At 34.5% G+C, this 11,162-nt stretch overlaps 1 protein-coding gene across 1 annotated transcript; it reads right to left on the reverse strand.

The window, feature by feature from the left end:
* Window positions 1-4,185: 4,185 nt before the first annotated feature.
* LOC104895765 (trihelix transcription factor DF1) lies at window positions 4,186-7,998 on the reverse strand. Its single transcript, XM_010682356.4, has 2 exons — window positions 7,182-7,998; window positions 4,186-6,773 (listed from the first exon to the last, which is right to left on the reverse strand). Exons 1-2 carry the CDS (start codon window positions 7,514-7,516, stop codon window positions 4,883-4,885), a joined length of 2,226 nt encoding a protein of 741 aa, XP_010680658.1. The 5' UTR covers window positions 7,517-7,998; the 3' UTR covers window positions 4,186-4,882.
* Window positions 7,999-11,162: the final 3,164 nt, after the last annotated feature.

Consider the following 11,162-nt stretch of genomic DNA (forward strand, 5'->3'; position numbering starts at 1 on the left):
ATCCCCAAAGAGGATTTTCAACACTATTATGTTTGGGGTGAGTCAAGTTCCGGCGAAGTCGAAGTCAAAGTCAGAGAGGTTTATTACTTCATTCTTTAAAAAAATGGTCAGTTGAATATTTCAGATGAGGATAAAAAGTTTGGGCATAAGTTATGGGCAATGAACATTAGGCCTAAATGGACAAATTTCTTGTGGAGATTACTCAATCGTGCTTTAATTTAGCCCTCTCCAATAACTTGAGAAAACATAATATTTTGGTCTAAGCAAACTGCTATCTATGCAATAAATATGAAGAAACTGAAAGCCATATATTCATAGATTGCGAGATATTCGCTCGTGTGTGGGGTTGTTCATCATTAGGTATACAAGTGCAACCTGTCGAGTCTTATTCCTATTAATGACTGGATCAGTATTTTCCTAAAGCTATTCTGGAAAGATGATAATAGCAACCTGTCGAGAGTAAAGAACTTTTTAGCCACTTTATGGGCTATCTCGACTCGTAGGAACAACGTACTGTTCAGAGGAATTAACTCTTCTCCGTCGGTTATCATGTCAGGCCTTAACCTAATTCTCAGGGACGAAATAAAAAGAGATGATCTCAGATAAAATCAAGCCTCTCGCCCCTAACTTATAGCTGCACTCCCCAAGGAGCTTCTAATTAGAGGAGGAAGGTGTCAAGGGTCAGTTTGCAACGTTTTAGTTGATGGTGTTTGGAAATCAAGAAAAGGAAAGATTCCCATTGCAGTTATTAGCTGGTTAGATGAACTAGATGGGCGGACAATCATTCAAGGTATGATAAAATTCTGGCCTCCTCTTCTCTCCAAGCGGAAGCCTATGCGCTTCTCTGGTGTATAACTGAAGCACAAAATATGGGTTGCTACAACATTCAGATCTACACGAACTCCGCAGAGCTAATAATAATTTGTCATAAAAATGTTGCTTCGATCGATGTCTCCAACATTTCTTATGACATTAAAGTAGATGCAGTAAGTTTCTCTTCTATGAAGTAATTAAAGTAGATCGAAAAAAGGTCCATCTTGCCCATGTACTGGTTGTTAATGCTAGGAAAGGTCGAAACTTCCTCTAGCTTTGTTTCATGTTTGTGCTTGTTGTTAGAAAAAAAAAATGTGTTTGGTTGTGGATTAATGAAAAGACTCAAAAAGTTGGTATTGTTTCTTTTGGTAGCTAAATGCACTACCATCCTATATTGTTCGTATTTAACCTTACTTTGGCTCGCAAATGACCCATAACCACTAATATGTCAAGAACGATTTTTCGCACAAAGATTCAATAAAATGTATATAGTCAAACCTTTCATCTCGTTTGTTCCATGTGTGTCGGCTGTTGAAGTCTCTTATTGGGTAAAATAAGCCCCTCGAGTGTAGATACACCAATTTGGTACTTATCTTGATCGTGTTGTCGCTGCAAGTAGGATTCTTTAGGGACCAGACATTGCATATCTCCTCCTTCATGGTGATGATATAGTCCTCATGACATCTTGATCTTTTGCTCTTTGACAATGTTATTACTTTACTTAGCACAAATTTTTTATGCATAATCTTGGTCCCCTTCACTATTTCTTAGTCCATACAAACTTACATCGATAAGTTTGATCTCCTTATTTTCTTGCCCAAAAGACGTATGCTAAAAAGACCATCGCATGTACATTCTCATTGATCTCTTTAATTTATTTTCCAAAAGATATATGTTAAAAAGACCATATGTGCTTCCTTGAGAATGTAGATATCCTTCTACACTCGGACTGACACCGAGTCTAAAATCAGTGCATTGCTTAGCAAGTTCCTTTTATATGAGATCCAACTTTGTATCAGAGCCTACACAACGCATGAAAATTACTTGGTGTCAACAAGTGTGTCTCTTTATACCTGACCCGGGATACAAACATATAAAAGGATTTGGCGCGTATCATTTAACTCCCTGATACCATTACATTTTGGATTCATTAACAACCTTCTTGATTGCATGTATGGATGCCTATCAGAGTGAGAGTCTGATTATGCATCCGTCACTATTGTTGTACCTTGGTGATAACTAACATAGTTTACTTGATCCACCAAACATTGGGGAGCTACATTGTGTTCTAGTGCCAAACAGAAATGTAGGAGGGTCTCTGTCATGCTATCATGTTTTATTGTGATAACGTCAGCGTTGTCTATCTGTCCAACAACCTTATGCAATATCAAAGGGCGAAGCACATCCAAACAATCTTATATTTTGTTAGAGAAAACATTGTTGTAGGTTACTTTCATGTGCTACATGTGCCTTCTTTTAATAAACATGCAAAGATTTTTGTTCCATCTTGTGGATCCAACTTATTGTCGATTTCGACATATCAAAAGACCAACTCAATTAAATGTTTAAGCTGATGGATGAAAACTCATGAATAGTTTCATAAATCTATCACACCCCCTCAAGCGAGAGCCCTTTGGATTTGAAGTGTGTATGTAATATATGCCAATCTCATACCTTCGCTAAATATTTCACTTAGAAAGCAGGGGTGAGACTTGAACTTGTTGTCTTTATGTAACGCTGGCTCTAATACCATGTCAGTAGACCAACTCAACAAAAACTTAAATTGATGGTTGAAGTCTCACGAATGGTTTCATACTCTATCAGTTTCGTCTAGGGGATGATCATAAAATAAGTGTTATTATGTTATTGTAATATTATTGATATTGTTCTAAGATCTTTTGTAACCATATTTAATGGATCATGTTTATCTCCTTTGAGATCTCTTGTATTAAAATAGTGAAGGAAAGGTTATGTATATATTTAAGGAAAACATTAATTTTCACTTAGTAGTAGAAATGTTATAGTAACTTATAGAGTATTTACTTGATTTACATTGTCTAAGTCATGTTCACATTTATAAAGCCAAGTTGAATTATATAATCCCGAACTCAAAAAAGGTTGAGATTGGGAACGAGTTTGAGCGTCAAATTACAAATTGAGTTGCATGATGCTAAAATCAAGTTTAACTAAAACCACAAGGTGCAAAACTACATTGCTTCAAAGTTAAACTTAAACCAAGTCGGATCAGGTTTGACAAACTATATTGCATTGTTCGGGTTCAATCGTGACCTCGTTCGAGTCATAAATGCGTGTTCAAAATAAATCCAGTTTTAGATAGGGTCAAGTTTAAAATGTAACTATTGTAGTCTCACAAGCTAAAAACAGGGCTTCACCTTTCTTTATTCAGCTTATAAGTGATATTCTAGGTACTAGTTGTCTATTTAATGATTTTTATTGTAGTCATATTAAGAGAATATGGAATATGGTTGCGCATCTTCTAGCGCATTGGGGGTGTGGATGTGAATTGTGAATTTGTTTGATTGGGAAAATTTTCCAAAGTCTAATTACTTTGGTGGATTTGGATCTAGCTTGATAAATGGTTCATTGTTTTTCCCCTAAAAATACAATCAATTATGAGTTTTTTACTTTCACATTATCTACCCATGTAATCTACCTTCTCCTAGCTTAAGAACATTATTACTAATTGAGTACAGAGTACATATACTCTTATCAATTTCTACTAAAAGTAATAAGATTCTCATGCAGTTAGCAGCAAGTTTTGCAGAATTTGTACACTACCAAACTGCTAGAACAAATAAAGAAACATAAAAGTTATTACCCGCAATAATTTAGTCCTTGAATCACATGGAATCAAAGAGAAAACCCGGCATCACTTAGCTTGCTCTTGTTGCTGCTCCTACATGGACAAGCTACTACTTACACATCAATAATTGTCAATTTGCTGATGCATTCTTTCAGAAATTTATGACTATAAAATCACAAGGCCCAAACTCCCAAGCTACCATGAACGAGGTTCATGCCAAAGTCAGCTCATTATCAGCACACATACAACACTGAAACTCTCTCTTTCTCTCTCTCATACATAAGCATTTTACTGCAAATACTTTAATCATTAGTGGAAGAAAATGCTCAAATTGGAGTGCTTTTTAAATTGAAACTCCACTATCTTCGAATAATTGTCCTGTTTAACTTATGATGGTTAAATCTCCAAATTTTTTACGGTAATTTCTTGCCATTATAAATAGGCGAAATTTTATAATTTTAATAATTTTTACTAATATGTAATCAGGTAGATATATTAATTGGAGATTGTAAAAGTCAAATGTAACAATTATTTGAGAACTCGGGGAATAATAGAATGTGAAAAATTGAAAAACTAGTGTATAACAAACTTATCTTTGACAACAACAAGACGCACCAGTAATTAACCAGATTACACATTTTTACACCCCCCAATTAATCAACAAAAATTGAAATAACAGTAAAAGAAAAACAAGTACTCTCCATAGTGTCTTTATTCCATTAAATTCCTGTTTACCCATATACCCATTTTTTTTATCCCCAACAAACAATCTATCACTCTATTCTTTTCCCTCTCCTCTCCATTTATTTATTTAGCAAAACAATAAATAAATTATCAAATTTTAAACAACGAAATTTAAAAAAATTTACTGTCCCCCAAAAATAATAGCTTACACAGTATTCCGGAGTCTTGCCTTTCGCCAATTGCTCTAGCCCGACTCGACTCGACTTGACCTGTTCAGATCCGGCTCAATTCAATCCAATCCAACCCAACCCTTTCTGTAGATGTCTTCCTTCTCTCATTATCTGACCCACTTGGATATTAACTTGATAAAGATTATCAATTCAAGTGTCACTAACACCCATAACCATATAGTATGTTTTTTTCTCTCTCTTGATCCAATGTTGAGTCCCAAAAGAAATTATCAAAAAATCCCCATATTTTCATGCTTCCCAACAACCTGTCTAATTTTTAACTTTTTCGTTTTTTCATTTTTTGGCTTTCTAACGCACTTGATTCATTCACTCATTCAGCTGTAGCTGTTCTTGTAGAGGTAGTTGTGGTGGTCATTGAACCTGCATTAACATTATTATTAGCCACAATCTCATACCCACTTCCTTGATCATCATCATCTTCTTCATCCATGTCATCATCTTCACTATCATCTTGATTTTCACTTCCTTGATCCTCCATTGCTTGCTCTGGGTGGCTTTGGAGTGGCCATTGTTGCTCCGGTTGCGCAATGATCGGTGCCATTGATGTCTCGTGTTGTGGTTGTCCGTAGGCCGTGATAGTTGGAGTAGTACTTGTGTTAATGGTTGGAATACTGTTGATTTCCATCTTATTCCTCTCCCTATAAAGGGCGTCCAATTGATGGAAGTAAGGACAAGTTTTGGAATCCTCCGGCCTTTTTTTGTTGCTCTCCTTGACTTTCTTGAAATACTTGTTGATGTTCTCCCATTTTTCTTTGCATCTTTTGGCGTTCCTATTGTATCCATGTTTTCGCATGGCTGCGGAGATCTCTTCCCAAAGCGGTCCTTTAGGCCCATTCTCTTGGTACTTTTGATCTAGGTTCGTCCTCAGATTGATCAATGCTTGGACTTCCGCCTTTGGCCACCTTGACGAGCTAGCCTGTAGGAGATTATCCCCATTATTCGTCTTCTGCAGGTCCACATTGCCCCCATTATTATTGATGCTCGACACCACTAGTGCCTGTTGCAGCTGCGGTGCCGGCTGCTGGGGCAATTGTGTTATTGGTTGTGATTGTGGTTGTGGTAGCGGCTGTGGTTGTGGTTGTGGTTGGGTTGGCGATGGTAATGATATTGGACTATCAGATACATTAATTTGTGGTTGTGGTTGATGTTGTGGTTGCTGTTGTGGTTGTGGTTGCGGTTGTGATTGAGGTTGTTGCAGTACTTGTGGTTGTGGTTGTGCTATGGGAGTGACAGTTGCAGCTGTACGAACCTGGGCAGCTTGTACTTGGGCTTTAGGTTGGGGTTGGGCTTGGTCTTGGACGGGCGAGGGTAGCGGAATCTGCTGTTGGTCGGAAAGCTTTTGCAGAAAAGCAATGAGAGCGGCATCTTTAGCAGCAGCCATAGACCTTTCTTGCACAAGAATCTCATGCTCTCGATTCAATCGATTCATCTCTTGCATCTTCCATGCTTCCTCCCTTACCACTCTATCATGCTCTCGCTTTTCAACCGCTTCAAGAAACCGCTTCTGTAACTCCTCCTGCTTATCAATCACTTCTTTCATCAATCTCTCAAAGAAATCCTTCCATTTCCTCTTCCTCTTCCTCCTCCCCATCAACTCCTCATCCGACGATGTCGATGAGGACGATGACTGAGTGGCAGACGGGGATGACAGATTCTCCATCTGGATCGACCCGTGTGTTGGTATCCCCATTGTCTGCTGCTGCTGCTGATGTTGATGCTGATGCTGTAATACCTGCGGTGACGGATGCTGTTGCAGCGGCGGGTGTGATTCCTGATTTACAGGATTAACATTGATTGATTGATGCTGAGGCGGCGGATTAATACTAGTGGTGTGAACTACACTTATAGGATGAGGGCTTGATGGAACAGTAACATTAGCTGGGTTAATACTAGTCCCAGCTGGTATTACCATTGTGACAGGCACCGCTGCCTGCGCAGCTGCTTGCGTTTGACCACGTGGTGTTGCTGTTGCTTGAGGCGAAGGTTGTGCTAATGGTAAAGGTGGAAGTGATGAAGTTGTCATCATACTCATTGACAAATGGTGCTGCTCAAGTGCTTCTAATTGATCGAAAAATCGATACGTTTTACCATCTGATTTCCCTACTCGCCCATCTTTCGTTCTTTTGTGGTATTTATACACATTTTCGAACTTCTCTTTGCATTTCTTCGCGCTTCGATGATATCCAAGCTCCGCCATTTTCCTGATTTGACCAAATCACAAACAAATTGCACCATAATCAATTTTTATTTTTATTTTTATTTTTATTTTTATACATCAAATCAATCAATCAAATATTAGCATTTAATATGTGATTAGTTATATATCTTGTACATTCTATATTGCACATAAAATTAGGAACTAATAAGTCACTCTAAATTTCAGTGAACAACCAATTTGCATAAAGTTCAAAAATGAAAGAATCCCAATATATATTCTACTAATAAGTACAAAAATTGTACTTGGGGAGCTGTTCTAGAAATTTAAGAAACCAAAAAAAAAAAAATTACCATCGCCAATCCCAACTTTTTAGTAACGAGATTAATGACTAATCTCAAAAATGAAGATTGTTTTTATAAATGATTGGAATAATGAAAAAAAAAAAACTAACCTGGAAACTTCTTCCCACAAGGGACCTTTAAGGGAAGAATCACGGAAAACAACGTCCATATCAGACCTTATCTTAAGCAAAGCAAGTGTTTCTTGTCTAGGCCACCGGTTACCTCCTGTACTCCGGTCACCTTCAAATAATTCACCGCCACTTCTATTTTTATCATCATCCCCTAATACAGCACTATCAATAGTAGCTGTCATAACCGAGGTCGCAACGATGTTTGGTTGCGAACCCATCAAACCTTCACCACTTCCACCACCACTACCACCACTTTCATGAGCTGAACTTCCGCCGTCACCGGTGGTTCCTATCAAACTAGAGGTCCCCAGCATATATATCAATGATATATATTATGAGATGAGAGAGAACAACAAAGAAAGAAAGAAAGAAAGAATGAGGTGGTGGGGAGATGAGAGAGAAAGTAGAGAGAATGTGAGAGTTTGTGTATTATTTTTGCCTGCTCGTTAAGGGCTAAGGCTATTTACTAGTTTCTTTTGTTTTGTTTTCTTATTTTCTTACTTCATTTACAGCTTGCCCGAACAAAAAATTAAAAAAAAAATATATTATGAGTTTTAACTAGAAAAACAGGAGAGGGGAGAGAAAGGGTGATGGTGAATTCAAGGGTTTTTATAAAGATTGAGTTGTCTAAAGTTTTATATGTATATATATTTTTTTTTTTTGTTGTGGGGATCTGGTTGTTTATTTATTTATTTTTTATGGTGTGGTTTTTATTTTTCTCAGCTGTTGGAATCTTCACTGCCTCCTTTCTCTCTCTCTTTCACATTTTCTCTCTCTTCCTTCTCTTTTATCTTGTTAAATTATTCACCACCCATACGGCTTACTTTTGAGATGTGAATGAAAACTGGGGCCGTATTATTAAATAAGTAGTTTTAGTTTTCTTTTTCCATTATACAATTATTTACGATCTTTTGTTTTTAACAGTAAACAACAATAATAAATATATATGTACATTATTCGCAGTTAGTGAGATATGGATCCATTTTTATACTTTAAGTAAGACTTAAGAGAGAAAAAGTAATCTAAATACGTAAATTATTTCAATGGACAAAATGGATATATGTGGTGAGATAAACAAAAATGAAATTAAGAGAAAATGAAGAAAAGTCGAGAAACAGATGAATGTGAAAACGTAGAAGAATTCAAAGAAACAAAGAGACAGTGTAAATTAATTTCTTTAAGCGAATCTATATAAAAAAAAAATGTGTAAGCGACCTCGTGTCTATGTAACCACTCTCACAAATTATTTTGTTAGTGATCATAAATGGTGGTAATAATAATGCATTGTAGTGTAAATTTGTAGATAAAATTTCATATTATTAACCATGCATGGATAACATGGTAACGCTATCTAATATGCAAATATTTATTTTCTTCCAAAAAATTTATTACTATTCATTACCACTTGTAAATATGATATTGGATGGTAATCAAAATTTATAAAGAAAAACTCACGTTATGTGATGAAATTTCATTACCATAAATATTAAAATCGAATATTTTTACAAATTTAATTTCACTAAGTTATATTATCATTATCACAATTATAACCACTAACTAAAATGAATCGTTAATGGTATAAATTTTCTTTGTTAAATTTTATTTAGTAATTGTTAGTAATTAATGTTTTACATTTGCCATGCAATAGTTACAGAGTTAGGGTTGAATTTTTTTTGGGGGGGAGAACTCATGTAAACGGTAATGTAAGAACTAAGATCTTGAACTTCTTTTTACCCATAGTACCGTTGACTTTGTCGTGATATTTCTATGGCAAAGATATAAACATAACTCGTTAATAGTTGCCATCAATTAATCATATTGCGTGATACTTTCTCTGTTTATATAAATTATTCAATAGCAATATTACATATAAACACAATAATCAGAATTTGTACAAGGTTTGTGTATTGTAGAAATTTAATGAAAACGGCATTAGCTAATATAATAAGTTTGCTGACACATATATACTAAAACAAATCTGGTCATTCATAAGCTTTTGAAGAATTACTATTGAAAATGGATATTACATACCGCAAGAAACTTTGTTTTAAATTTTTGTAAAGGAGAATATTTTTATAATATTAATCTCTATATTTCCCTTTTAAGTCGTACACCTAGTTTTTTGTGGTTAAACTTATATATATATGGGGTTGGATTCTAATAAGAACCCTCGTATGGTGATTGGTGAGAATCGTGAGAACCACTAAAAATGAGTAAAAATTTCATAAAATGAGATAAAATAAAGAATAAAAAATGAGCAAAAGCATAAAATGAGTAGAAAAAAATTAAATGATTAAAAATATAAAATGAGCAAAAACGTACAATGAGCAAAACATAAATTGAGCAAAAACGTTATAAATGAGCAAAAAATGTCAAATGAGAAAAGAATACAACATAAGAAAAACATAAAATGAGCAAAAATATTATAAAATAAGCAAAATCTTTGTAACATGAGGAAAAATGAGCGGTTCTCACCATAGGGTTGGGTCTAGTGAGAACCCTCTTATGGCGAAAAATGTGAGAACCACTTAAAATGAGCAAAAAGGTAAAAGATGAGCAAAAGCGTAAAAATGAGTAGAAAACATTAAATTATCAAAAATGTAAAATAAGCAAAAATGTAAAAGGAGAAAAACGTAAAATGAGTATAATAAGTCAAATGACAAAAAAAAAGGTAAAATGAGCAAAACGTAAAATGAGCAAAAACGTTGTGAAATGAGCATAAAAATGTTAAATGAGCAAAAACAAAAAATAAGTAAAACCTAAATGAGCAAAAACGTTGTGAAATGATCAAAATATTGGTATAATGAGGAAAAATTAGTGGTTATCATGGTTCTTACCATATGAGTGACTTTTTTTTCCAGTGATTTCAAAATATTAACTTTAAAAATGTAGTGACAAATAACTAAATATATTAATAATGAATTGTGTGTTTTAAAAATGGAAAAAAAATGTGTCAAATGCAATAAAAAGGGGGGGGGGTTTAAATTGTAACTAGCCACTAAAAATTTGGTAAAAGCTAAAAAAAAAAAAAGACCAAGCAGTTTGTATTTTTTATGAAGTGGTTGTTTGATATATGGAAAATTATATAGGCAAGAGAAGTTCTCACGATTTTCTAATTTAGGTAGTTGTTTGGTTGGTACGAAGTGGGAGAAATGGGGATAATAAAAATTCTTAAGGAATTGAAATTCCCACAAAACGTGAGAATTTATTCACCTACCCCCTGGTAATTTAAAATTTTCACATCAATTTATAGAAAATACAAATTCCTTAATGTCAACCAAATACATTAATCAATATCCTAGGAATTACATAAGGGAATAACTTTCTAGGAAATGAAACTTTCGATGAGCTATTTAACTTTTAAAGATGATTGTTTTGGTATTTAGCTTTATTCCCTTTTATTTTACTAATTGATGGTTTAACCGTCAGATAGTGTTTATTAGAATTGACTTAAGGCCTGTTCTTTTCGATATAAAACAGTTGAACCGAACTGAATTGAACTGAGCTGAAATGAATAGTGATATGTGAGAATAAAAGTATTGTCCAAAGCTGAACTGAAATGAACAGAACTGAATTGAACTGTACTGAACTGAATTGAACTGAACTGAAAATAAGCTGGAGAGAACAGACCCTTAGTGGTTGTTTGGTATACATGAGAATTTAATTCTCTATAGAAAATACACAATATCTTCATGCTGAGTCTCAAAATTCAACCAATAAGAACAACTTCTCATACCTAAAAATAAAAAAATCAAACTCACAATTCTCATAGGGGAGAAGGAGATTTCCACAATAGAGACTAAAACTCCATAACAAGGTTTGAAGAAATTTCATAAAGAGATAGTACTAATTTATTTAACAAAACAAAAAATGAATTAAAAATTGAAAAAAAAAAAAAAAGCTTATCACCAATGAAATTATTCATGACAGTCTTGATGAAAAAAAGTAAGAGAGGTTAAG

This window comes from Beta vulgaris, chromosome 1 (genome assembly GCF_026745355.1).
Source record: "Beta vulgaris subsp. vulgaris cultivar EL10 chromosome 1, EL10.2, whole genome shotgun sequence".
Classification (NCBI taxonomy): domain Eukaryota; kingdom Viridiplantae; phylum Streptophyta; class Magnoliopsida; order Caryophyllales; family Amaranthaceae; genus Beta; species Beta vulgaris.